The following is a 23946-nucleotide window of genomic DNA, read 5'->3' as shown; positions in this document are numbered from 1 at the left end:
TTTCCAGTTGCTACTCACTGAGACCAATTGAAGAACTCAATTGGTCCCAAATGTTTTCTTCAACCGGGTACGTACATGACAGAAACTGCACAGTATGCTAGAACTTTGTAATGAACAAACTATAGGACATTGTCCTTGCATTATTATGCATCTTTTAGCCAAACTGGATTAAGTCTCAAAGCCTCCATTTGAAACTTAAAATGCCTCTGCAAGGCTACATTGCAGCAGAACAACACAACAAATGGAACAAGAGAATGAAAAAAGCCAAGGAAAGTTTTCCTCCCACCTTGTTTGTTCCTCCATTCTCTCCTGTCTTTAATTTTAAGTGGCAATACAGGTATACAAAAGCATGCTTAGAACTATTTTAGTGAATGTCACCATTACCAAAAATTTTTCAACGACACCGTAAACTGAATATGGAAAAAAACTATGTGCATAGATCCATAGAATTTTGTGTCATGCAAAGAGCCGATAGAAATTGTCTGCTGCTAGTGAAACAATTATTTTATTTTGTAATGAAAATCTGGTCACCGCTGCCCTGGATAACCCTACTATCATTGTTACCTCCAGGAACAGCAATGGTAGCAGGAGAAGCAGCAGCACAGAAGAGTACAGGTGCTAAAGCTACACAGCAGCTGCCCCACAGCTATGTGAATCAGAAAGAAAAACCTTACTTTTCACCACCCTTGGGACAAAGAGGTGACAGCATTAAGTGCTGCCACCCCTCTGCTCCATAAGCGCATCCACTTGCAACCACACCTGGATCACTAGACCACTCATTGCACATTCTCAAAAGTGCCTTCCCCTTCCCGTACCTTAGGTCTCACAGCCACCTCGACAACACTCTCCTCAGTCAGCAGGAGAATGTGGCAGTTTTCAGTTCCTAAATACTGTGCCAACAGTGACATCGTTAACTCCAGAGAAGGTCCCTTGTACAGCTATAGCAGTAAAAGTGTCACTCTGAGAAATGGACAGCTTACTTTTGAGCTTCATTTCTGAGCATGAAGTGGCACATAGGAATGTGCAACCTGGCTGAAATGTTCAAGGTGATGTACTCTACTCGCTGAATGTATAAATTTTTCATGCTCAAGAGGTGGTTCAAGGCCGCTTTAAAGGTGCACATTTCCAGCCCTGTACAGGCCAGCAGTGGCAATTCTGTGCTCGGGCAATCATACGCCATCATGCTGCACCTTTATAATTTTCTTTTTTGCCAACACGCCTGTGAAGGTGCCCTTGTCTTTTTTCACACAAGAAAACTAGCCAACAGTGGCGTTTCATCTTCAGTGATGAACCGGACCACATGAATACAAACAGATGCCACAAATTATGTTTAATGACATGAAAAAACTAGCAAGGGTGTTTTCAGGCCTCCTTTAATATTTCGTCTTACCTCATAGCCCACAAAAAAAAAAAGAATTCTAGTCTACCTGCGAATACATGACAGTGACCCACTCATTTTAAAATATGTTTTAAAATACATTTTAAAATATATTTTTTTTTTCCAAGTTCCAAAATGCTAAACCAACTAGGCCGGCAACATGCCTTACTGAGCTATAATTCTAGCACTGCGGAAATGTACATGCTTTTCTTGTGCAATAGACAGTTGGAAGTTGGCGCCTTTCCGTTGTCTCCTTGTCTCTTTTGTCCGTGTGAATTTTTTTGCACCAGGGTTTCTTTGTTTTTTGTTTTTTTTCAGTTTCAAAATGCTTAACCAATTAGCCCGGCAACATGCCTTACTAAGTTGAAATATGTCTTCTGTGCAGTACACACTCACTTTTTTGTGCTGAGAGACTCCTGGCAAGGTTTTGACAAGGTTCTCAAAATATATTTTTTAAATGTAATGCAACCTCAAGAGCAAACCACTGGTCAGTTTATGGCATAAAAAACATACCGTCACATTAAGGTTGACATACTGCTGAAACGGCATACTGAGCCCAGATTTCCTCCATTTGTCATACTTTTTTCGCTTCTGAGGATCCAGCAGGACATCTCGTGCTTCCTGGATCCTTTGGAATTCTTGAGCTGTTTATGACAAGACAGAATAATCTTTCAATACAGTGAAACACACAGTGCTAAACACATAAGCACAGTACACTTGAACCTGTCTATCTATGCAAAGTATGCCAAACAACATTGCCATGTTCAGACTGCCCATACTACAGCTGTTAATATAGTGTAGCAGGAAAATAAAACCGGCCAAAAAAGAAATAAACACATATAGGAAACTGGGAAGAAGACAGGACAGAGGGGAGAAGACAGGTCAGAGGCAGGACAGCCTCTGTCATGTCTTCTTCTCAGTTTCCTGTATACATCTGTTTTTTTGGCTGGTTTTATTTTCCTTAATGCAATTCATCAACTAGCCCAACAACGTGTTTTACTTAATAGTATAGTAGGTTGGACAATTGAGCTAGTTGGTAATATTTCATTTTTAGTGGAGCAGTGTTCCATTTGCGTTGTTCCACCCAAAATGGGCTATTAATATACATATCGCATGGCAAAATAGCTGCAGTGGTTCCCAGGCAACTGCGCCATCTAGCCACAATACCTACTACCTTCCAAGAAGACGCAGCTGCCTTTTTTCAAATTATTCATTTCTGCTTTGTCCTTGCAAAGCAAAATGATCACACTTCTTTCACATGCAGCTCTGCAGCGATTTACACTGCAACTGCTGCACCCATTATGAAAACTCAAAACTATCAGCAGCCACCACATATGCTACCTATGTGCTCCTAAAGTGTGCATCTCTCCAATCCAGCACACATGAGTACAAAAGCAAACAAAGAACAGTTATTACAATTAAGCTCATCAAAAAGAAAAGCTAAGGGAGCAACTACGAGGTACAGCATAATGGAGGGCTCTGGATTAATTTCGAACCCCCAGTTTTTAATGTGTACCATGACCTCAGTACAGAAACATATCTGCCTCCTTTGAAATGCAACCACAAATTGAACCTGCAACTTCATGCTGAGTAGTAGTTTGGCACAGTCACTGAGCCACCACTGCAACTCTAGCTGACAGTTACACGCTGCATGTTTGGTTTAATATGATAACTTGGATAAGGCACAACTGTAAAGCTTACATATATTTGAAAGTCAATTTTTTATTTTTTTCCCCACTTCCTTGAAACTGGAACAGTTTAGAATGGTTTGCAGGTTTATTCTTATTATGAACATCATGCATGTACAGGACAATTTTTTTAACATTTACAGATTTTTATTTTAAAAACTGTGGGAGATACATCAGTGTAGTTTGTGCAGGTGGACTGTACAGCAATGTGGACATTACGTACCTGATTTCAATCAATAATTAATTATTAATTAACCAATATTAACTAATCTAGTTTATTATTTTTATTTTAGGGGTCAAGGTCATACTGCAAAATTGAAGGCCATCAACATCGAAGGCGAGCCCTGTTTTTAAATTTTTTTAATTGGCAATGTGGTTCGAGACATCAAACATAAAAAATATGCATCTGAAAGCTCACTGAGTTGGTTCCTGCTTTGTGTATTTGATGATGTAGAAGTTAACTTGATTTTGGCGATGTTACCATGTACAGCAACACCGCTGTATAAACACGCAATGCATGAAAGCCAACTCAATGAGCTTTCAAATGTGCATTTTTGGCATTTGACATTTCAACTCACATTTCCAATTTAGAAAATTTTAAAGGGACCCTGCAATGATTTCGATGAGCATATTCTAGTGCAACAAATTTGTAGAGGTGGTCTTTGCGGGTATTTGAGTCAAATTTGAAAGCTCTCCGTGGACCCTACAATTCAGAATGAATTCTTAAAAACTGCTGTTCGCAGTAGCTCGCTACCGAATGGGGCAACACACCTCACTGTGCATCCCCTTCCCCGATTACATCAGTGGGCAGACGGGGCAAGCTTGAAGGCTGGCTCTTCTGCCCACTGATGCCATCAGGGTAAGGGACACATGGTGAGGGGTGTCGCCCTAATCGGTTGCGAGTTACTGCAAGCAGCAATTTTTAAAAATTATTTCGAAATTATATATGGTCCATGGAGAGCTTTCAAATTTGACTCAAATACCCACAAGGACCACCTTTACAGATCTGTTGCCCTAGAATATGTCTATCGAAATCATTTCAGGGCCCCTTTTAAACTAGGCTCACCTTCGATGTTGACGACCTTTAATTTCACAATATAATCTTGCCCCCTAAGATCTAAAATAAAAATTTCATGGGATAATTTTAGCTAATCAATCATCTATTAATGCAACTATATCATGTACATAATGTCCGCCTTGCTGCACAATCTACCTGCATGCATCGCACTGACGTATCTCACACTTTTTTAAAATAAAGATCTGTAAACGTTGAAAGAATCATCCGGTATATGGTGTGTTGTATGTACACAAAAGCATAGGTATTTATGTATTTTGTTTTCATCAAAATGTAGCTGTTACAGTCACAAGTCCAACCTGGAATCTTATGTTATAGGCTGCATAAAGCCTTAATCACTGAACCACCACAGCCCATATGCAATGATACAGAATTAAATTTTAAAATTTAGCACCCCATCCAGCAAACTAATAGTGCGGGTAGCCTAGATGCCTCCAGGTTACCTGCTTCTGGGTTGCCTGGGTTCTTATCAGGGTGGAACTTGAGGGCTTTCACCTTATATTCACAAAGAAGTTGTTCATCCTGCAAATTGAAGCAATGTTAATTAGGAGCAAACCCTTCTCTACATGCATTTTCGTTAATTTGAAAAACAGCTGTACAGAAGTGCATAAAATAGCAAGCACGTGATCAATGTTGGCCACCTGTATTGGAGAAGAATTTCTACTCTAGCTTAGTAATTTCACATACAGTTTATAGTAAACTTACAGTGAATTTATGTGTAATGGCAAAATAGTAACCTTGTTATCACTTCGAGCTGCACATGTCAAAATGAACCATGCATTTAAAACGTCTCATAAAAAAAAAAGTGGATTTTATGTGCTTTTGTACAACATAGCTGAATGTTACAACTTCACACCCCTACACTCAAAAGCCCAACTCAAGCAGTTTAGTTGTAGTTTGCTGCAGGAATCGATTAAATAACAGTACGCTGTCATAATTAATGCAGATATAAAAAGACAGTGCAAGTGATATCACATAAGGGAAACAGAAGCATAGCTGTTAGGTTTTCGCTGATCTTGGCATGCATTTTCATGAATATGCAATATTAAAATGAAAAAAATACACACATCACAAGTACAGGTCCCTCCAATATGAAAGGGAACAAAGTTTGAGTATTCATTTCATGATTACTCTATTAGTATTATGTGTGACAAACAGACTTTTTCCTGTTTTCTAACTAGTTGTCATCTTGGTGTAAAATATCCAAAAGCCATTTTCAACTAGAGAAATAACCAAGAAATTCATCTTTTTGGGCACACTTTGTTCCCTCCCAGGCAAAAAAAAAAAGGTTTTCCAATTGGGCTTTTCAAATAAAAAATTCCCAACTGTGTGTGTGTTTTTTTTTTTTTATCTGATACTGTAAGTCCCATCAAGGACTGTAAGAGGAAGGGCTGTGAATGATACAACCAGGTGTAGTGCACATATTGGTAAGTAAAACGACTTGAACAATAACATATGGCAAAAACAGTTACAAAATCGGTTAGAGAATTCAAGTTGAGGTACAAATAATAGGCTGGAAACATGGTGACAAGTATACCAAAAAAAGGAAATCAGCTGCTGTTAGTGCTGTAATTTCAGTCTAGGCACGAACAAAACAGTAAAAAGCAGGACAGAATAGGAAAGTGTGGAAAATGAGAATGCATTAAATGCATTCTCATTGCAGCGCATGAATTAAATGCGGTAAAGTACATGTATCTGCTGTTCGCATCCCATTTATTATTGTAATTGAACATGCACCATGTTTTTTAATTGAAGCCACCGTTCCTTGTTATGTTTTCCTTGTGATTTCTATTATGTACATATTCCTCTTTCCGCTCTTCCAAGTTTTTATTGTGCATGTCACGAAGTGTCTGCATTATAGAATTTCAATTTTTTGGACCCATAACTAGCCTACGGCCATGGGTCCAAACAGTGCTGGACACACTTTTATTGTGTTTTCTTGGATAAATAAGGAATTTTAATTTGAATTTGAACTACTGGGAAACAAACAGGTGATCTATAACCAGGGAACTGAACGTATCTAATGATGAGCTGTTAGTAATATCTGGTTTTATATTGTTCCATTCGCATGTAGCTCAAGAAAAAAAATTAGTATTTGAATATGTCAGTACGGAATGGAAACTCGTTTAATTTGTGTGTGAGGTTGCGGCGGGTCGATCTAGCCTTTGTGGTCGTTATGTATTTTGCAGCGGGCACTTTTAGTTGGTTGTGTATTAGCTGATACATAATTTTAAGTCTTGCAAGTTTTGCTCTTTTCTCTAGGGTTAGGAGTTCTGCACGTTTTAGTAATTGTGTTGGTGAGTCTGTAAGGGAGTATTTATTATATACACACCTTAGTGCCTTTTTCTGTACCCCTTCAAGTTTTTTAATTAGCTTGTTAGTAAAGGGAAACCAAACGTTGTCGGCGTACTCTAGAATTGGTCTTACACTAGTTTTATATGCTAGTAATTTTGTTTCAGAGGGTGCTAGTTTAAGGTGCCTATTAAAGAAGAAGACTTGTTTTAGTGCTGAATGTAAAAGTGCAAAAACATAAGCTTTCGCACAGTCTTAAAAAAATTGGCAACAGGGTAAACGTTGACGTGTTGTTCTCTGCCCCAAATAAGCTGAGTTCACTATGCAAGCTTAGCACATCAGAAAGCCCAGGAAAAACTGGTTGCAAGATCAGGCATCAAAAGCCGTTCGCGAGATGCACGAAAGGTGTTGTTTACAAAGTGCCATTATCCTGTGGTAAATATTATATAGGCCAAACAGGAAGATGCCTAAATGAGCGATTGGGTGAGCATGACTATGTTGTGAACAAAAAAAAGGGGGGCACATGAGCATTCATTGTCTAAAATGCAAAAGCAAAGGAAAAGAAGAAGAAGAGGGTTGTCGTCCTCTTTTTCACAAGTGCAAAATTCTTTACGGGAACAAATGTCAAATTACGCGCGAAATTGTTGAGGCGTTGGAGATAGCGCGAGCTGGGGATGACTGCGTAAGTGCTCCGTCAATTCTGCTCTCACAAAAAGAGATGTCCTATCTTTTATCATTCAAGTGTGACGCTCGATGACTGTCTTCTATCTTTCACCACTCGGTGGTAATGCCTTGCCGGCATTATCGAGAGTATAAAAATCTATTTCTTGCATGTAATAAAGATCAGTTGGAAGTGAGCGCTCGTGTTGTGTGCTTATTCTACGTCCTTGTTTTTTGCGCTTTTACGTTCAGCATGGAAAACCAACTCGCCCAAACTCGGCCTTTATTGTTTTAGTACATTAGATGTGATGATGTTAACATGCGAATCCCATCTGAAATCAGAGGTTAGTGTCACACCAAGGTGCTTATGCTCAAGGACAGATGCAAGATGAATATTATTAAGCATATACTGAAAAGCTGATGTGTGTTTTTTCCTAGTTATAGATAAAAGAACAGACAGTTATAGCAGATAGTTATAGATAAAAGAACAGTTACTTGAACCAATTTGGAGCTATAATTGGAATGTCCACCCAGTTAAAGAAAATACACTAGCTTCCAATTGGGCCTTCCAGTTGTAAACATTTCCTATTGTGTATTTGGAACCAATTGGTAAAGAAAGGGCATTCCAATTTGATGCTCGAACTGCAATATTAGGTTAACTGATGGCTCTCAACTTAAGTGGCAGCTCTAAGTGGTCCACAGGTAAGAATGCATGACAGTCCAACCATAGGAACACTACAAGCCTGAAGAGGTGACAAACACAGAAGAGTTCAATATATGTGACTGAAAGACTTTTTCCTTTGCGTTTACATACCCTATTCACTGGATCCTCACAGAACCAGTGGAGCATGTCTATTGGGCAAAGTTACTGTCAACTGTTGGTACTTGACATATGTTGACATTGTTGACTTGGCACCCGCTAGGTGCATTATGCTTCATGTCCTTATTTATTCCATTATTCGAGTTGTTTCTTTCATTCCATCAAATGCATTGGTGTGTGTGTGTGTGTGTGTGTGTGTGTGTGTGTGTGTGTGTGTGTGTGTGTGTGTGTGTGTGTGTGTGTGTGTGTGTGTGTGTGTGTGTGTGTGTGTGTGTGTGTGTGTGTGTGTGTGTGTGTGTGTGTGTGTGTGTGTGTGTGTGTGTGTGTGTGTGTGTGTGTGTGTGTGTGCGTGCGTGCGTGCGTGCGTGCGTGCGTGCGTGCGTGCGTGCGTGCGTGCGTGTGTGTGTGTGTGTGTGTGTGTGTGTGTGTGTGTGTGTGTGTGTGTGTGTGTGTGTGTGTGTGTGTGTGTGTGTGTGTGTGTGTGTGTGTGTGTGTGTGTGTGTGTGTGTGTGTGTGTGTGTGTGTGTGTGTGTGTGTGTGTGTGTCTTTTGTGCACATTGCCCCACAGTATTGCTATAAACGTATCCCTACACTCTGTATCTTTACATGGTGCACCTGTCAGGCAGTCTTATCTGCCTTTAGCTCTCGGCTCCAGGATTTTTGATGACCCAAAAAACAAAATTCTAATTGTATTTATCACAACTGCAGTGATGGCAAAAAAAAGTAAAAGAATTCATAGCAGATTAAGCATAATTCCAACATCTTTTTTTACAAGAACACACTTATTTTTAGTTCACTGTTCTGTGCTTGTAGAAACAAATACGCAGATCCCACTCAAGGAAATCATTAGCTTCCAACTGGACTTTCGAATTGGAAGCTCCAAAGGGAACGTGCAAGTGGACGTTCCAAGGACGTTCAAATTGGACCTCCCAGTTGGATTATTCATTTGGGACAGCAGAACCAATTGGACTGCCCAACTGGAAGTAACGACGCCAACAGGACTACCCAACTAGATTTGATTCCAAATGGACCTTTTTTTTTTTTTTTGCTGGGCTAGCTAGCACTTTTCGGCGCATCTTCAATCATGGGAAACAGTCAAAACCCACTCAAGTACAACACTTTACCCAATTCAGTCTGCACTTCCTTTAAAGGCCCTCTATGTAACGATTTTTTTTACATTCGCATCCATTTTACGCACGGAGGCATCGCATCTCCATCAATTAACGTAAAATTGTACGTAATCCCGCAACTGATGACATTTTGCGCACATCATGCATGCAAAATGCGTCGCTTCATACAAAACTTTGGAGGACAAAATGTGCAAGGAGACGCGGCAAGAAGGAGCAGCAGAATTTTCCGAGATCAGACACTTGTTGATTGCCTCCGTGACCTCGCTCGCTTATCGATTGTGAGCACTTTACGCACAGGACCAGCAGTGGCGCGGACGCTATCTGTGCGAAGTCGATAAAGCCGCTTCTACAGACCTTCACACGACGCGAAGCAGCGCAATCATTTCGATAAATGCAATGAGAGAACGTACCGTAGATAGTTCATCACATCCAAGCACCTCGTAGTAGTCAACCTGCGCCTTGCAAGGGCCCTTCAGAACATTTTCTAAGAAGGCTTCCATTGCATGACACGAACTTTATCAACTCCTTTTTTTCCTTCACCTCTAGCAGGTAAGATAAAAGTGGTTAATTAATCTATGGCATACTTTAAACCACACCCAGAACGTGTTTTTAAATTGCCAGCTGCACTGTCTTCGCTGCGCCACTTGCGCTATTTGGTGGCAGGGGCCCTAGTCTAGGGATATGAGCCGAAGACGGTCGATTTTTTTCCCTAGCTTATCCGTCCAGTCGAGAGAGCGAGCAAGGAGCGAGTAGCATGCGAGAGAGGCTACAAGCAACGCCATGAGAACCACCAGCGCCTGGAACCACAATCAACGAAACGACAAAGTTCCAATCATAAAGGGGAAAAAAAAAAACTCCCTAAGCGCTGCTGAACCAATTGCTATATGAACCAGCCGTCCAACGACACCACTGATGCTGCAGACTCTCAGCTGTAAGCGCGCATCGAGGCACACTTCCGTCGCACTCTCGCCGCCCCCGCAGCGCTCACAGCGCTCCCACCAGTTGACCACTGAGGCGCTGACCAGTTACAACCCACTGCTGCTAGTTTGCAGGCGGTTTTGGGCGGTTTGAGTGGTTTGAGGACTGACTTGTCGTTGCTTCTGCTTTGCGCTCAAGGGGCATTGGAAGAAAACGTAGTGGCCCTGAGGTACCAATGTATTTTTCAGCCGTTGTTTCGAAGGATAACTTTTCGCCAATGATCAAGACTTTCTGCTCAAAGAACTTCGCTGTTCGCGTTGCATTTGTAACCGGTTTTTACTGCGCATGCTGTGTTTTGCCAGTTGATAACTAATGAATGTACGTAGTACCTCACTTATTAACTGACTTTGGACGTGTTGACAGGTCCTTCGGTGTCGGCATTTTTAACGCACGCACGGAAACATGACGAGCAAGGTTCCCTTCGTGAAGCTTTCATCGGGTTACAAGATTCCTACCATTGGCCTTGGAACTTGGAAGGTAAACGCGCGGACATGACGTCAGTTTTCCTCGTGATGTAGTGCCGCGTTTTCAACTAGCCTCTGAAGGTTGTAAAACTTTGTGGGCAAAAATATCAAGTGTCTGCCCGATGTCAGTGCTGTGGCATGTTGCAAGTTGCGCGTCCGCGCCGTAAGTGTCGCCACGGTCGGAACGATTGCAGCGATCCTGGTATCTGGCGGCAAACGCGGCTGGAGTCAAGCCTAATAAAAAGTAAAATTTCTCGACCATAGTAGACAACACAAACATGCTTATGAATGAAAATATAACCAGTCGTAAGCATTAAAAATAGTATATCAAAGAAATAAATTGCGAAAATGACACAACGCGTCTGCGCCGCCAGCGCCGCCGCGGGCAACGCTGCAGCGCAGTGGCAGCAGACGACAGCGACCGGCGCAAGCATACCGAAACTACGCGAGCGACTGCCGACGCGACGTGCGCACTGGACCAGCGTGGTTACCGTCCTCAGCGTCATGTCGCATATGTATTGTTGCGCGAAGTGGTGCAGCACATCCGGCAAGAGTGGAGAACATCTCTTCAGATTTCCTTCTGACCACAGGTATTTATGAATTCACTGACTATCGTATCCCTCTTTGCATAGCCGTTGGCGACCGTTGTGCCTTTGTTTTGACCGCCCTTGGTCGTTACCATTTGAAATTGCCGACGGAATAGAACTAGTTTTACCTGGCGCTGTTTACTGCAGTGGCTTTGGTTTTGCGAGATGAGTTTGATAAGTACGTTTAAGGACATTAAAGCAAAATTAAGGGAAGGTGCTGCAGTTTGAGATGGCCCAACAGCCGTTGCCTCTCATAAGCGTGGGACCGTTAGTTACCTTGCTTGCTTGTTCGCATGTGTGTGTGTGTGTGTGTCTGACTCACTGACTTTTCTCGCTGCCTTTAAAAGCTTATTCCCCGCAGATTCCGGTGCCCTCAGAGTGTATTTTAAATATGAATATTCTAACTTCTGTGCCTATAGCGTCGTCAGCGGAGTAATTGTAATGCTCAGTTTGGCTGTTTCTTTACGGAGTTCAGCGCGCTTGAATATTATTTCTTGCGTGTTCGTGCATGGTTTCTGCAGCAGTGATGCACGTCACATAAATTATCGAGCTGTTCAGACTAACACCACTAGTGTTGGACACCGCGCTGAAAGTCCATTGCACGCCGTGAGCCGCATATAGAAAGTCCGCCGGTCTTGTTTTTCTTACTTTTACCGGAGCTTTTCCTCGCGATATCCGCGCTCAACCACCCATGTACTCCGTGGAAGCGTTTCTCGAAACTATTGCCTACCGTAGTGCTGCCGCTCCAGCATTGTAAATTTCGCTCCACACTCCACCCCGGCTGTCCTCTACGCTGCTCGCTCGCGGGGCGCACGACTGACCTTGGAGGGCTCTGAACTCTCCGCATTATTCCCATCTCCTCACATATGTCTCTTATCTCGCGCCTTGTCCTTGACAGCTTTTGGGAAGCTCGCAAATAGTTTCGCCTAGTACGCCGGAAACGCTCGTTTCCGGCGGGTGGGTGAGGGGAAGGCGAAGGTCGCTTTCTTCTTGTCTGTGTCTTTTTTGGGACATTTCCCTTGCTTAAGCACTTTTTTCCCCTTCTTCTGGACCCATGCTATTTGCCTGCACCTTCAGTTTCTTGAAAGAGCAGTGTTTCCTGTTGATGTTCTGCTCACATCCCTTTCACACTTCCCATTTGATCACAGTGAAAGCAAAAGATGAAAAACTGTGCCTACTGGTTCATTTACCTGCTGTTCTTAATCCAGACTTCAAATGTGTGGGCAAGCAGCTGTCTGCCATAGCATAGCTACATTGGCACTTGTGTTTAATGGAGGAATTAGAAAAGAACGAATCATGGGTGGTGGTTAGTATGCAGTTACCTAGAGAAAAGTGTGAGTGGAATAATTGCTATGATCAGATAGAGCTTAAGTCTGCAGTGAAGCTCTGTCCCCATTTCTATCTGCTGCACAAAATTATGCCGCACCCAAAAAGCAGTTGGAACAAAGAACTAGTTATTGTTACCTAAACCAAAAGCAGATCACAAAAGAAAACATAAGCTCAAGAATTTTAAAGGTTCTGGCTTGTCGATCATAGCCAGACATTAAAAAGGTGATTTCATTCATCGTTTCGATTGGCCAGCATAGCAATAGACTAGCAGGCTGTGGCACATTGTTACAAACTGCTGTCTTATTTTGCTTGCATCCTGCCACAGTTTTCACGCATATATGTTATATAATGTTCGTACCCCTTTGCTGTGTAAGGAGATGCTAATAAGCATTCCTGAAGTGAGGTATGCAAACCTTTAAAATGTATGAAATCATGTTATTTGGCTGTTTTTCAGATTCTCCATTTGGCTGAAATATGCCAATAGGCTTGAACTCCTGGAGACACCAAGGGAAAAGGTCTACAAAACATACAGGCTCTGCTCAAAGCACTTCACGAGGGATTGCTTCACTAGTGATGCCTGCACAAGGCTCACGCATGAAGCAGTCCCTTCCGTGAAGGTGCATGAGCCTCGTCTGAGAGCCTTGGTGCACCCGGGTAAGCAAAATTCCTCTCCCAGTAAATTCTTCCCAAGCTTGATCCCTCAGTATATCCTGTGGCTTTTTTGTTGCAGATTTCTATGAAGAAGGTGCGGCACAAGGTGAGGGCACTATTTTCAGAAAAACCCATCCTGTAAATGTAAGACCAAAGGGAACAATTGCATTCATAGAGGCTAACTGCAAACATCACTTCCCGGGCACAAAACTTTCCTGCTTCAATGTCATGTGGCCATTGTTTCAGTTGCATCAGACTGCAGTTGTGTACCATGTTGTAGCTTAAATTTCTCAACCATATTAACAATCAGATGCTGGATAGTGCACTCCAGCAGCAGTGAGGAAAATAATTTTTACAACTCTATGTTTAGTATTCTTGTCATTATTACTTACTGTTCGCTGCGGTGAATAGAGGGCAGACTGCGCGAATTCACTCCAAAATAGCACACAGGGTCAAGAAAGAACACACACACGCACAAACTGCCAGCAGCTTATTGTGACACAAGAGGCGGTAATTATACATGAAGTGGCCGCATATTGTGCAAGCATGGAGGGTAAACATTTTACCGGTTTCTAAGGTAAAAATGGTTCTTTGAGGAGCAACCCGCCAGGATATTTAGCGATGCACATGTCACTTAGGCTATCTGATTTCTTCCTGAATGATTTCGGGAATAAGTTTGCAAGCATTAATAGTGGTGACATTGCACGCTTCATAGATAGGTTTGCAGTTTGATTTGTATTTCCTACAATGCACATCAAGTGAATTTATGGCCTCGTGGTTCACAGTAAAGTGTTCGTTTGTGTGTTTTCATTCTTCTTCCTGTGTGCTGCTGCGCTATTTTGTATGTCGCGGTATATTGATCGCACAAATTTTTCCTTTTTAATCATAACTGCCTACAAACTCACAAAAACGATTTAAACCCAATTTAAGATCACACTAACTCCCAGCAAGAGAAACCGTTCCAAATAGAACATCAAGGCCATACTGTGCACTGAGCAGAAGGTGCTGCTATGCAGAGCTTGATTGGCTATCTTTTTTTCCTTGTTCGCATAGGCATTGAATCCGCTTCACCACTACAGTCCACTGCTGCACCAGTGGAAGTCATGCTTGGTCACGGTAAGCCTTCCTGCAATCTTGCATAGGAAAACATTCCTAATGTCTCACTACACCAGTTGGTTTGTTTTCCTTGGGAGTAACTAAGTGGTACCTATATTTCAGACTATTTGCCGTTGCCATCAACACTTGGGCTAGGCACAATTGCTGGTGCAGATTCTGCTGTCCATGACACAGGTAGGTGCACTAAGTCAGGATCTGTTTTACATTACAGCTTGAAATGAAGAACTTTTCATTTGGTTCAGGCTAACCCTGTAATGCAGTATTACTTATGCTGAGGGCTCTGTCATAGCACAAAAAAATAAACATATGTAATTACTTTGCTGGCTGATTTCTTTAGATTGGGAGTGTCTAAGTGGTCGTTTAATTGCAGACGACCCACACTCTTCACGTGCCCCGCAGCTCACTGATGTGCAGACTACGCCCCCTCCCCCAGCTGACGAAGAAGGTAGGTGCAATGCACTAATAGTGCAGTGATAATCTATGAAAATTCAACAATGGACTGCAGCACTATTGCTGCAGATTTGCACGTAATAAATTAACCCTCTGCAATAGCAGCAGTGTGCAATTATGTCGTGGTGTGCAATAATTAGGTGCACGTCGGCACATCTTACTGTACCACTACTTCGGATGCCAGACATTTGTTTCAGAAGAGAAGAAACAAGTGTTAACTTTATGCTCACCAACTAGTATTTCATATATTTTTCTGTGTGCATATGTATGAATGCATTGTTTACGTGGTGGACCCCTGTGTTATCTGTACAGAATTATATTTACAGGTAATTTTTCATTCAGCTCAATGAAAACATTGGATAGCCTTCTCAGGTACTTGTTGTGGAAATTGCTTCACTAGCCTGTTGCTTACCATTCACATACACGCTGCGTAGCCAGGCTAAAAATGTGCACCTGAGAATTAAAATACTTGGTTGAAGCCTCCCACAGTGTGTTTATTTATTTGACAGGTGCTGCCCAAAGCACACCCATCAGAGTGATTGCATCAGCATCATGGGACTCACCTGATTATGGTAAGTACTCAAGAAAACATTAGAATTTATTGCAAACTACAACCTTCCACTTCAATGAAAAAGTATGCATCGGTAACCTTGATATATTCATGATGGGTATCGGCAGGCCCGTAACAGCGTGTAGGTATCGCTTTACTGCACATAAATATTTCTGGTTTTTTCCATTTGCTTAACTCAAGCTTGTCATGAAAAATTGCTCTGAATATTAAGCAGGCAAAACACATGGATAACAATGAGATCCATTAACTATTACCCTGTCTGTATTACGAGCAACTGTCCCTATCAGCGAGGATCATATTAACGGGGCACGACTGTATTCATCATTTCACACAAAAACATTGCCCTGCAAGTTTGGCAACCTGTAGCCCTGTGACTGCACCCTAATCTTGATTTTGTGAGGGATGTAGATGTAGGTCTCGCTCTGAGGCAAACATAAATATGCTTTTTTTATATATTTTTTGCAGCTGAAGCTGGTCCTAGTGGCCTCAGCGGTGCCAAAGAGAGTGTCAGACAGCCAGTGATGACACCAGCATCAGGAACGCCCAAGAGTCGGCGGAGGAAGGGCGCAGTTGTGTACACCCCTCGCACCAAAAAGCGCTTCGAGAAGTTGCATTCTCGAAGCGACAGGTACCGAAAGGCACTGAGTCGGATTAGGAAAAGGCACGACACAAGGCGAGTAACGCAGCAGGAGGCTCTCAACAAGCTTGAACCGCATTTGCCACAAGACCTTTTTGAATTGGTTAAAGCTGAAATCAGGCTCTGCTCATTTCCGAAATCCAAAAAGCACTGGTCAAAACAAATGAAACAATTCGCTCTCAATTTGTTCTTTCACTCTCCAAAAGCTTATCGCTTCCTCAGAGAAATGCTCCATTTGCCACATGTGAGGACGCTAAGGCGCTGGCTGGCAGACATCCCAATGACACCTGGTATCATTCCAGGTGCCATGGATGCAATAGAATCAATTACACAAGATTGGCCACTACAAGACAAAGCATGCTGTCTTTTATTCGATGAAATATCCTTGAAAAAAAATTTGATGTATGATCAATCAAAAGATATTGTAATTGGCTTCACAGATGATGGGAATACTAGGACTTCTCGTGTGGCAAACATAGCCCTTGTTATGGCGGTGTCTGGCATATCAAGAAGTTGGATGCAGCCAGTAGCCTTTGCAGCGTCCCACAATGCAACTTCAGTTCTTGCAATGCGCCAGCTGCTATTAGATTTAATTCAGCAGCTTCAAACCAAAGGTCTTCTGGTGAAAGCGGTCATTTGTGATCAAGGGTCGAACAATGTGAGTCTGTCAAGAATGCTCATCCATTCTATCCATGAACCATATTTTGTTGTCAACAACCGCAAAATATACTTCATGTTTGACACCCCACACCTAATCAAATGCACAAGAAATAATTTGCGACGACATAAGCTCACCATTGGCTCTGAGGTTGTTGACTGGACACACATCGAAACCCTTTACAAAAAAACTCGTCACATTGATTGGGCCTCCAAAACACCAGTTGAGCATCTCAAAAGCAGATTGGCAAAAAAACTAAAAGAGCAACACATCTACAGGATGCCCTTTGCTGACATGAGAGTGAAGTACGCCACACAAGTGTTCAGCGAATCCGTATCTGTGGCACTCCTCACTCTCATTGCCATTCAAGAGCTTCCTGTTGATGCAAAATTTACAGCAGAGTTCACGGAAAGGATGGATAAGCTTTTTGACTGCCTGAACAGTTCGGCCCTGAAAAAGCAGGACGACAAGTTGCGGTACGCAATGACAGAAGGCTCGGAACATCATGTCTTCCTTGAGTCGTGCATAGATTGGATCGCCCAATGGCATTTTGGTGGTCCTCTGGACAAGCAACCACACACCATCAAAGGTTGGCAGATTACAATCAAAGCCTTACTTCTGCTGTGGACAGATCTAAAGGCAGATTTCGATTACACTCATCTTTTCACTCGTCGGTTGCAGCAGGATCCGTTGGAAAATTTTTTTGCAATAGTTCGTCAAAAACATGGCTGCAATGAGACACCTAATGTGTACCAATTCGTGGCTGCTGTAAAACATATTTGGATTGGCCAACTTTTCCAACTTTCGCAAGGAAACTGCGAAGTGACAACACATGCGTTCCTCACCAACTTGGAGAGTGTTTCTGCAGTATTGTCACCAAGCAGCACTCCAAGCACAAGCCACAGCAGGCAGCAAGGCTCAGGTTCATCTGACTTGCAGGCGTCTTCACAAGATGCCCCTGACATAGTATACGAAAATGTTGTGTACCATGTCGCTGGCACTCTTGTGAAGAGCTTTCTTGACCAGAGAACCACAGAATGCACATGTGAGGGAACACTCCTTGCAGCAGACGGTGGCTCTCTCCATGGACGACACCAATTCTTTGCACTACTCAAGGAGAATGGTGTTTTCGAGCACCTTTTCCAGTCAATTGCCGCAACTTCTGAGGCATGTCTAAATTATATAAAGAAATTGGATTCGGCCTTCAGAAAAGAAATCTCTTGCTGTGCTCATTTGTCCAATGTGTCCAGGAATCTTGTTGAGAGGATGCCTAACCAGCAAGCTGTTTTCTGTTCATTAGGCTGCAAAATTAAATTCCTTAAATTATTCTGCCGCACAAGGCTGCATTGGCACCTTTCCTTTTTAAACAGGAGCATGACGTCAAAAACAAAACAGAGTGCTCCCGCCAGAAAGAGGCGCAAATTAGCCGGCTAAATTCATGAGGCACTGTGTTAGGATATTATTGTATTTGGATTTTTAATGCTGCCTACTTACTACACATGTGCTCTCTCTTTAACTTTTTGTTGTACTATTTATTTTTTATGTATATAAGTATTTATGTACCTGTTTATCCGTAATTCTGCTCCGATTGCACATATACTGTACTGACTGCTTTTGCTCCTGCTGCGTTACTTCTTTTACAAAGTACAAGTTTGCCTTCTAGAAGCCTTGTGTGCCTTGTTAGTATGAGCATTGCTATGACCATTGGTTCTCAAATTAATATTGCTGAATGCTAACAACTTACAAGAGGTGCTAGGGAAACCGTTTTGTTTTGGCTTCTCTTTCTTCCTGCGTGACAAGTATACAGGCTCAGTGCCCTTCAAGGAATGCCAGAATTCAGTTAATGACTGGCTGTATGCTAACCATAGTTCTTATGATCAGTAACAGTGCCATTTGTGCAAAAAGTAAATTTGTGAAGCACACCATAATGTTGAAGCATACATCGATTCAGGTGCTCGCAAAAACCAAAAAGTGCTCTGCGGAACCCAGGAGTTCTTGTGGTATATAACTTGGCAACCTCTGGTCATGGCTTGCCCTCTGTTATGCTGCTGGGAAAATTGGTGATAGCTACAGTTCATTTCATACATAAGGTACAACACAGTGAAATGTACGAAAGTAATCAGCAAGGAAAAATGAAGGGAGGTATGTTATTCCGTGCTTGTTTTGTGGCCGAGTGGTCTGAGGATTGACAAAGCAACAGCGTGTCGTCAGCAATAACAGTGCATTTAATCAAGCTCATGACAAATGCGTCATGTAGTAAGCCTGTAGGCAAAGCATTCACCATGTTTCGCTCACCACAAGGAATGCACTACTTTTTGGTCATGGATGCAGGCAGCGCAAACAAGAGCGCTAGCTTTGACAGCATTGCACCTGATGTATGAAACAGAGAGCAGAACCCACAGGCAGCAAACGCGGACTGGCTCAGGTGCTCGGCTCTGTAACATTTAAGAGGGGTGTACGCATAAGATGAAAAATGTTTGACATGTTTGCTGGTGTCCAATACAAGCGTGCTCGAAATATGCTGCGGTGCTATTTGTAGTTGCTTTTTTTTTCCTTCTGGAAGTTGTAGCGTTTGGGGTTTCACCTTTTGGAGCAACACATGGGTCATGAGGGGCACAATAGCAGCGGCCGGCGCATTACGCTGAACTGTGTGGCGTCCATAAGCGTTTGCAGATACTGTACAGTACACGGACCACTTGCAATTTACCATTCAGTAATATAATAACTGGACATTGTGGTAGATGCAGTATAACGCCACATAGAGAAACATTACTGGCCTGTTACGAACCCTGTGCGTTTTCATTTCTCAGATGAGTTATTTATACGCACGCATATTTTGTTACACCCCAATGTGTCATCGCAAGCTGAATTAATGACCTCCAATTACTGTTCGTCACCAGCCACGGCCACAACTGTTCAGAGAATTTTCATAAAGTCGCTTCTCCACACAATTCTCGGCCTGCCCTGGTTGCATCTTCCTCCCCTTGGTATCTACAAAACAAAGAAACCAAAATAGGGCATGGCAGACGAGCTGTGTCCTAAAGCATGCAAGCCTGTAACTCATCTGCCAAGAGCTAAACGTGCCCAAGGTTACCTAAGTTCTTTTCATGGCATCTGTTTACTAAGTTTTAGCACTGCAGCATATTATGTTGTCCTTAGTCTGATGCAACGAGTGAAAGGCTGAAACTTTTCGCTGCCCTTCTCTGTATGTGTGTATGCATAGCCACAGACAGATACATTTCAATACATCTCGGATGTTGTACTTCACTGCTGTTCATCTGAACCTGCACAAAAGCATATGCTACATGAATGTAGCACATGCTTATATGTACCGGACCTACCTTGATAGTACCTTACCTCTTTGTACCCTGTATATATTCTCTGTGCACTCGCTCATGTGTTCTAGGTTTCCATAATGGAATTTAATTTTGATTTTTAGAACGATTGTCACTGATATTGCAATGCCCAAGATGCCTAAAATCACTTTTGTACATCGATTGTCACTACTGATGTTTCCTTTAATAAACTGTTCTTTGGAGAAAACTATTTACGTTTTTGGTACTCGAGCGAGCGCCCTAAGCAGCTGCTAATCAGCCGCGCTGGCCGCGCCGCTCGCGACCATGCACCGTGCTGCCTCAACAGACACATCGAAATGCAAAAGCGGGTAAGCAGATGTCGTAAGTACTTAGGAAATCAAGCGGGAATGCAGCGCGGGAGCAGCAAGTCACCAGTATTTACGAAGCTTGCATCGAGCTAGCGGCCGCCAGCACCACGAACGCGCGAGCAACCGCCCGCAACGAGCCGGGTAAACAAACGCCGCCATATTGGATTTTTCTGGATTGGCTTGGCTGAGCTTGTTTCAAAAAGTTTTGAGCAATTTATGCCTTTACCGCCAACTCCCAGGCACCGCCACCGTCGCATTTCAAAATCGTCCCCATTGGCTCTACGGGAATGTCACACCCTTGCCGATGTTCAAAAGGTACGACGGACGTCGCTGTAGGCCCTTGGCTAAAGTCACGTCCAACGGCTTGCTACGCGTATGCACGTATGGAGCTCCTTCGCGATTTTCGAGGAGTTGCCAGAGAAGTTCGCCTATTTTTACATCACCATGCACCCACAAATGACATAGATCGGTGTCTTTACGCCCCGCTGCGCGTAGCGAACCCCGCTGTCGCACCAATTTGAGACGGCGGCAAGCGAAGTGACCCAGCAGACATGCGCTTTTGCTCGGTTCCCAGTTAATTAGTAAACAGTCCCGTAATCTGTCGCTCCGATTTGCTCGCAATTTAAACAGCCGGCTATCACTGTATAGCATTTGCGCCGTCTGCTCTTTTGCACCAACCTGTGAAGAGGGTCGAGCGTTTGTACCCGGCATAACACGTACGCATCTCGCCGTGCGCAGAACAATCCGTAAGAAATGCATGTTCTCCGAAAAACAAAGCATATATGATGTATATCACATAAATTTTTAGATTCTATCTCACAGCCATGGGAAAACGCATGTCGAATCGATTTGAGGCCTACGCCTGGTACAGCGGCGTGAACAGGCCGACGAGCCTTCCGGGGCAAAGACGTGCTCCACCGTATTGCACGGGGGAACGACCGGAAAGCCAGAAGCGTGAACGATCCGTTTCCGGTAACGGAGTGTCTAGCGTTCCGTCCAGTGATGGTTATGTAGGGTTAGGTTGGGTTGGCTTAGGTTGGGATGGGTTGGTTTAGGGAAGGTTAGGTTGGGTTGGGTTTGATTAGGTTTGGTTAGGTTGGATTGGGTTAGGTTGGGCTGTTTGGGTTGGGATACGTTAGGTTGGGTTGGGTTAGGTTCCGGCTGGACGGAACTCTGGCGCAAATTAGACTAGGCAAGAGCCCAGCACGCAGCTATGTCTTCTCACGAAAGTTAGCGTACGTGAGTTTAAGCCCCAACAGGTTCGAAGTTAGCGCGAGCCAAACGGACTCCGCTCAGCCTTCGTCACATGCGAGCAGGGATACGGTGCGAGCGCACTGACTTTCGGCTGGAGAACACGGCTCGTCACAAGGAAAGCTTAACAGACACCTTTAGCATACCGTGTACCGTGCTACCCTTGCCCGAGTACCGGGAGCCCGCGCGTCGTCAGTGCGCATGCGCATATTGCTTTGAGAGCGCCAGATAGTGCCCAATAGCTGCGCACCTGCCGCATCGGGACGAATCAGTGCATGCGCACTGACGGTGGGCGGGCTTTCGGTATTCCAGTAAGGGTAGCAGTGCATGGAATGAAGCCGATCTCGTCACGTGTCAGAAAATCCCTTGTGCCTCATATGGTTCCATGGAAACAGCCAGGAGTAATTCTGCAGTTGGCACGCTGCGACCAAAGACGCGTGCATGTACTATATCCAGCAGCTTGCCCACTAGTCGTGACCAAAACCATTGATATGCATGAAGAATTCACAATAATAAATTAATGCACACAATTGTGATTCTGACGTTGTAAAATACCCACAGCACTCTAAAAAATTGCACACATCGGCATCTTCACGCCGTGTCGCTTGCAAGCGGCGGCGGCCAGGCAACGTGACAGCCAGCAGAGATGTACTCGATCGATGCCTTCGCACTCTCACTCACTCTCACTTTGTTCTGCTCAAAATTTAGGCAAGGTATATCACCAGCGTTTGTGCTGGTGGAAATTCTGCAGCAGCCTCTGAACTGCAGTGGCATAATTGCCACAGATCGAGCCTATGTTTACCCAGAATAACATGCATCTTTAAAGTAATACATAAAATTATCGTATGCTAGCTCTTCTTTGCCAGCAAATAGAATGTTCATTTTCAAGATTTAAAGGAGTATAGACACCAAATTTTTGCTGGAGTTCTTTCTTTTTCAAAGAATGTGTTAGTCATTAGTATACATGGATTGCCCTGTGGTATTTGCCTGCGGCTGCTAAATAATTCATAATTGAATTTCTTCTTGATGCAATTTCAGTTTCATCAACCGAATGATGGCTGTGATGTGTGGTAGGTGTTTACGTCACGTGAGGCATGAAAAAAACAGTAATATAGCTACTGATACATCATTTGATGTCATTCTAGCTCTTGAAATGTTGTAGTGACTTAAAACTACGTATCAGCGACTATGTGGCAGTTTTTTTTCGTGCTCACGTGACCTAAACACCAACTGCACGTCACAGACGTCGTTCGGTTCATGAAACCAAAGCCAGAAAAGCATGAGAATAGAAATCTAGTTATAAATAATTTATAAATTATAAATCATTCAACTAGCACTGGCTTGTGGGCCACTGACTGACGCAGACGAAAAACCACCCCCAACTTATCTGCCTGCCGCTGGTGCGAGGCCGGCGAGTCAAGGCTGCAGGTGATTTCGTTTCCTCAAACCACGCTTGAGAGCAGCACGAGTTTGGCGCACAAGTGCATTAGTCGCGTGATTTATTTTGTATTTCGCGGGCTTTCTTTGGAGCTGGGAAAAAAAGACGCGTGAGGGTTTCCTTATCGTAAATGGTGGAAGGGGGGATTCTGAAGGTGCTCGACAATTCTTCAAATGCAATTTGTTGTCTAATGTCAATGTTTATTAATTTAGATAATTAAACTGAATTAGACTATTAATTGTGAAACAAAAAATTGCCTGTGGTGCACAAGATGGCTGTCACCAATATGCAACTGTTTTTACTCGCCTGTCTCTAATAATTTATTTTTTAACCCTTGGCTCAAGTTAGCTGGGACACCCAGTATATTAAAGAGCATGCCAAAAAGCAGACAGACATGCTGGTCTATGCACCATAAATTTCTTGGGACAGCCCTAACAAGTTATCATTTTTGTCTTAGCATGTCTTCTTTTGTTTTGTAATATTCATTTTGGTAAGGCAGTAGTGACAAGCGTAACATACTGCCCAGTTTTCAGTGGCCACCATACATAAATTTTTTTGACTGAAGGAAAAAATTCAAGACGTCATGCATCAAACCATGAAAGAATTGATGACTGTGCAAAACATTTAACTTGGCATAAACAGGCCGCATAAGCCTGCTTGTCTTCCCACCCATTGTGAAAGTTGGTCATTGCAGTAAAAATTTACAAAGGCCTTGCAGCGGCTATTTTGAGCTCCACTCATGATACTGCCTGCTGCTATGTTGAGGAAATGGGCGTTTTTCACTGCTTAGTCATGTTGTTGGGCATAGCACATCAGTGTGAAAAACGGAATATTTGGTTTTAAAGAAATCACATCTGGGTGCCGTTATGTGTGTTGATGTCGCAACAGTAGAATTTGATCAATCTCCGCAGAAACATGCAGTTGTAATAGTAGGCAGCACAGGAGCAGTGTTGTGTAGCAAGCATATTTCTAGTAGTTCACATCTTTTATCAAAGGCACAAATATGCACACTGATGTATGAAGTGTTTCAATTTAAAGGTACACTGAAGACAACTGCATCTAATTTTCGTGCTTAGTGAAATTCATTTGTTTGGCTTTTTGTTGCTCCG

The 23946-nt window shown here is 43.1% G+C and overlaps 3 protein-coding genes across 5 annotated transcripts in view; 2 read left to right on the top strand and 1 right to left on the bottom strand.

Moving 5' to 3' along the window:
- Window positions 1-20874, bottom strand: part of LOC144115360 (dnaJ homolog subfamily C member 12-like) — a 30160-nt gene extending 9286 nt beyond the window's left edge. Inside the window, exons 1-3 of one of the 2 annotated variants that reach the window (XM_077649717.1) lie at window positions 20827-20874; window positions 4585-4663; window positions 1892-2022 (exon numbers count right to left, since the gene is read on the bottom strand). In XM_077649717.1, coding sequence (XP_077505843.1) covers window positions 1892-2022; window positions 4585-4663; window positions 20827-20859 — 243 coding nt within the window. In that variant the 5' untranslated portion in view covers window positions 20860-20874. Of the gene's footprint in view, window positions 1-1891; window positions 2023-4584; window positions 4664-9453; window positions 9593-20826 lie in introns of those variants that run through there. The other variant, XM_077649718.1, reaches the window with a different exon arrangement.
- Window positions 9455-23946, top strand: part of LOC144115359 (aldo-keto reductase 1B-like) — a 44534-nt gene continuing 30042 nt past the window's right edge. The window contains exons 1-2 of one of the 2 annotated variants that reach the window (XM_077649716.1): window positions 9455-9592; window positions 10385-10498. In XM_077649716.1, the coding sequence (XP_077505842.1) occupies window positions 10424-10498 (75 nt within the window). In that variant the 5' untranslated portion in view covers window positions 9455-9592; window positions 10385-10423. Of the gene's footprint in view, window positions 9593-10050; window positions 10191-10384; window positions 10499-23946 lie in introns of those variants that run through there. The other variant, XM_077649715.1, reaches the window with a different exon arrangement.
- LOC144116453 (uncharacterized) lies at window positions 10979-20294 on the top strand. The gene is made up of 8 exons (XM_077651184.1): window positions 10979-11075; window positions 12856-13055; window positions 13132-13158; window positions 14106-14168; window positions 14271-14342; window positions 14539-14613; window positions 15128-15190; window positions 15655-20294. The coding sequence occupies exons 1-8, from the start codon at window positions 10990-10992 to the stop codon at window positions 17916-17918; spliced, it is 2850 nt and encodes a 949-aa protein (XP_077507310.1). The 5' UTR covers window positions 10979-10989; the 3' UTR covers window positions 17919-20294.

Source organism: Amblyomma americanum, chromosome 1 (assembly GCF_052857255.1).
Source record: "Amblyomma americanum isolate KBUSLIRL-KWMA chromosome 1, ASM5285725v1, whole genome shotgun sequence".
NCBI lineage: Eukaryota > Metazoa > Arthropoda > Arachnida > Ixodida > Ixodidae > Amblyomma > Amblyomma americanum.
Note: the sequence above shows the minus strand (reverse complement) of the source record. Positions and strands in the feature narration are given on the sequence as shown.